Source organism: Cryptomeria japonica, chromosome 4 (assembly GCF_030272615.1).
Source record: "Cryptomeria japonica chromosome 4, Sugi_1.0, whole genome shotgun sequence".
In the NCBI taxonomy this organism is placed as follows: domain Eukaryota; kingdom Viridiplantae; phylum Streptophyta; class Pinopsida; order Cupressales; family Cupressaceae; genus Cryptomeria; species Cryptomeria japonica.
Genome location: NC_081408.1, coordinates 44286413 through 44290411, shown reverse-complemented (window position 1 = coordinate 44290411; position 3999 = coordinate 44286413). Strand labels below are relative to the sequence as shown.

The following is a 3999-nucleotide window of genomic DNA, read 5'->3' as shown; positions in this document are numbered from 1 at the left end:
TCTACATAAAATTTTGATTAGTAACTGATTGTCTTTCAATTCCCTGAATCGACAAGGGATTCAAATACAGTTCTACAACGTTTACCATTATACAAAATGCAGAAAATTTTCTGTATATTGATGAACTAATCGTATTTACCCACCCTTTAAATCAAAAAACCAATAAAAAGAAATTATCAATACAAGAGCTTAAGAAACCCCCCATTGATGCTCGCTTAAGGTCTGTGTATCCATTATCCACACGCCCATCTTAATTCCCTCCATTTCACAGTTGCGATCTCTCGCTCCCTTTAAAATTATTCAGTGATAAGAGAATTTTGGCTTCCTCAGATGCTCTCGGAAGATTAAACAGCGTGTTAACAAATTCCAGAGCACCATCGAATCCTTTCTGCCGGGAAACTATTAAGGTTTCATTTCAGGAGCGTTTTTAAGAAAATACAAGCGGAGGCATAGAGTCATCAAGTGAGGTGACATTAAGATGAACTCGCTCTAAATTTTCCAGCAATGGAGCAGGCCCTGAAATGTCCTGCACTACACCCTAACCCCAGACGAACATTATCGGTACATCAGAAAACTCAGCTGTGAATATCAGTCAGTCTTTTAGAAACGCAATTTCGTTCATAAAAATCTCAATCAGTGTTAATAGTTATGGCAAATATTAGATGGAAATATCCTGCAAATGGCTCATAGCTCAACATTGTACAAAAGCATGTCTTAAGATGATACGAAGGAAATTTCTCACACCTCGTGTTGAAAATAAATGATTTAAGAAGAAATATAAAATTTGCAATAAAGTGTACTATTATTAGAAAATCAGCTTACCCATGTAAGTGACCTAGCGTTGTCGATCCAAAGCTGCTCTAAATCTGGAAAATTGTGTAGTAAGCTCACATTGCTCTCGAAAATTCCACATAAAAAAGCCATTTTCATCAGTGATTTCAGGGTTGTAAACGGCTCGAGTCGTGAAACTGTTGTCGACAAATCTGAACAGTCTGGTAATTCAAATTCCATCTTTTCCACATGATACATGATTCTTAACTTAAGAATCTCCAATCCTGGACATCTTGCTGTTATCGCCTTGATTTCATGAGATGACGATGGAAAATCAAGTTCGAGATTACAAAGACTGGAGGAGCATATTTTAACTCTCTCAAGTCCATGGCAATTTCGAACGACTAAAATTTCCAGAACTGGAAATAATTGCAACATGAGCTCGAAAGTTTTGTCATTCAGCTTAACGTTGTGAAAATTGAGTGCTGTGAGGCAGGCGAAACCAGCAAAGGAACCAGGCATATTTTCGGAATCAAAATTTATAAGAAACAAATCCCTGAGGTTCCGGCAAGAAAAAACATAAGTCGGAACGTCAACGTCTACAAGAAATTGAATAAAAATATCTCTCACATCTTTTAGGGCAGCATAGTGAATCCACTCATCAATTTTTGCATTTGAAACAACGGTGCTGATTCCTCCGTAAAAGTGGAAAGCCTCAAGGGGTGCAGAATGCAACTTAAGAATACCATCAATTATGTTATGGATTTTAAGAAGGCGGGTTGATGAATTAAACATATCATCTGAAAAACATAGCTTGGGTAAGAACCTCCGAAGCAATTTCCATCTCTTAGAAAGCACGGAACAACGAATCGCCTGATCCAAAGGAACTTTATTAAGTATGAGGCACAGTAAGGTATCTGGTAAATCGCTTAATCCCTTCCTACTTCGAGCCATTGCCTTAAGTGCAGTAAGCAATGTCAGCTTGAGTCGTGACAATGAGTGCTATGGGGTTTTTTTCCTGTGCTTTTATTTCTTCATCAAGGAAAAGCATTAATTATGGTGTATGAATGAATGCCATCATTTATTAGTGTTCATAAATGTTGATCTGGGTAAAGTCTGAAAAGTTTAGCTTGGGTTTGAGAAGCGCAACAGTTAAGATTCAAGTTACAACCTGGTTTCAACTGACGGCAGGTCGCATCATACGATTTAAAATGACAATTGCTGCGCCTATCCAAATCATCCAGATTTGTCGATCGCTCTAAATCACATCTGTTGGAAGTAATCCCAACTACATTGGCTGCATTGTGTACTCCATATCCTCCGTATACTGAAGAAAATCTCACTGCATAAAGACATAATCAAAGCAGATCTTCATTGAATTTGAATGGATTTTTCTGTAGTTCCTCAACCTGTTTTCTATCACATCAACAATCTTCTCAAGCTCAAAAGCATTATTTTTTCGCCAAAGGCGTCTGTTTATTTGAGGTTCACAACCTGAACAGATCAATCAATGGTGCCTACTCTTACATAAGGGCTGCAAGACGATCGATAAGATCCTTGCCTTTCGTTGTTTTAAATGTCCTTTTCTGCAAGCGTTATGCGGGTCCGTCCTGAGGGTCCTGGGGATGCTGAAGCTATTTATTGAAAGGTGAATAAACGGCGGTCAAGAAACAATGACGTGTTCCTGTTGTTGTAATTAAAATCAGTGTACCTTTTGAGTGCTCTTTGAAATGCCACAATTGCCTTTTCTTTTGTTGCAGCCTCTCCTCCCGAATCGATCCCTCTTTCTTCATTTTTTTGTTTGCAATCGTTTTTTTCTGTTTAACTACCTATATAGTCTAATCTCCTTTCATTCAAATGCATGCTGAATTGCTTTTTGATTCGGAGCAGATACTACGCAAGTGACTCAAAAAAATCTCAAATGCCTTCCATTTATTTTTTTTATTTTTTTTATTTTTTTTTGGCAGGTTGTAGCTTTTCTTTTTAAAAAAACAAGAGATGCAAAGCTTTGTGTTCCTCCCAATAGAGGATTAGGGTACAGTGGAAAAGGAAGAGGTAAGATGTTTGTGAACATGAACAATTGTAATGGAGAGGGTGATTGCATGTTAAATTAGTTAGGGCATCTAGTGAGAGGGTAGTAAAATGTAGGATGGATAGAGTCACCCAACAACAATTGTTTGCGAAATTGTTGATAAAGAGATAATAGAATAGATAATAGTCCGTTGTCTTATTATTCTTTCATTATGAAAGAGAAATAATACAATTAATTTAAAGAAACATGGTAATTGACAAACACTTGAAACAACCAATATATAGTTAACCACTTAGAGATGATAGATATTATGTAAATATATCATATTTTCCTTTCCACAAAATTGTTTGTCATTTTTTTAATTCTTGATAGGATTAGAAATGTCATGCTGGAATTAATAAACTTTTAATTTGTTTTCTTTATTTAAATTTTTTGAATTGAAATGTGTTTTAAGTGAACACCATTTTGAACTTGTTTTAATTGCATAATTTCATTCATGGCAGTCCAATTTATATAGCTGCCAATGAAAAAATGAATTATGAACATATGTTTGTAACATTAGTGATATGTTGAAGGTATGTTCGTTAATATGTTAATATCATATTAATTAGAAATGTGTAATTCTATTCTATAGTTATAATCTTTATGGACAATTATAATTAATTATTAGTATTAATTATATTACTAATACTATTAATTATAATCTTTATTGTAGAATCTTTATTTAAAATTATAACTCACAATTTCATTATCTAAAAATTTATAAAATGTCGTAATCTAAAATCATATCTGTAAATTTAATATTATTATAGTTATAATTTATAATTTAATTTCTATTTTAAATCAATAATAATAATATCAATTACAAAAATATTTCTAATTTTAAATCAAGTTCTTTTCACCTAAAACCAAGCCTTTTCCCCATCCACTGATTCAATCAAAATTTTGAATTTATATATATTTTTCATTTATTTTTTATTATTTAATAAAGCGTATATATTTTATTTGTTGTCCTTGACCTAACTAATAACTTAGAGGTTAGTGCATTCTAGACATCAAAAACTAAATAGAAAAAACATGGAGAAAAATATTTTAGGCTAGCAACGTGCCAATAGAAATTGCTCTACATGTTTTAACTAGCAGTTGCAGGGGGAGTGTCTGCAACAGGAGGCCGATAGGTCTGATTGTAAAGGCAT

The 3999-nt window shown here is 33.9% G+C and overlaps 1 protein-coding gene across 1 annotated transcript; it reads right to left on the bottom strand.

Annotated features, from left to right (window-relative positions):
• Positions 1-265: 265 nt before the first annotated feature.
• LOC131075421 (FBD-associated F-box protein At2g26860-like) lies at positions 266-1725 on the bottom strand. The gene is made up of 3 exons (XM_058012264.2): positions 823-1725; positions 440-538; positions 266-388 (listed from the first exon to the last, which is right to left on the bottom strand). The coding sequence occupies exons 1-3, from the start codon at positions 1723-1725 to the stop codon at positions 266-268; spliced, it is 1125 nt and encodes a 374-aa protein (XP_057868247.2).
• Between the last annotated feature and the right edge of the window lie 2274 nt (positions 1726-3999).

Bases quoted from the DNA above. Each gene is read 5' to 3' on its own strand.
- LOC131075421 (XM_058012264.2), bottom strand. From the start codon at position 1,725: ATGGCTCGAAGTAGGAAGGGATTAAGCGATTTACCAGATACCTTACTG. The intron at 539-822 runs GTAAGCTGATTT...GTCTGGGGTTAG, and splicing joins ACGCTAGGTCACTTACATGG to GGTGTAGTGCAGGACATTTC. The intron at 389-439 runs GTATTTTCTTAA...GTTTCCCGGCAG, and splicing joins ATGACTCTATGCCTCCGCTT to AAAGGATTCGATGGTGCTCT.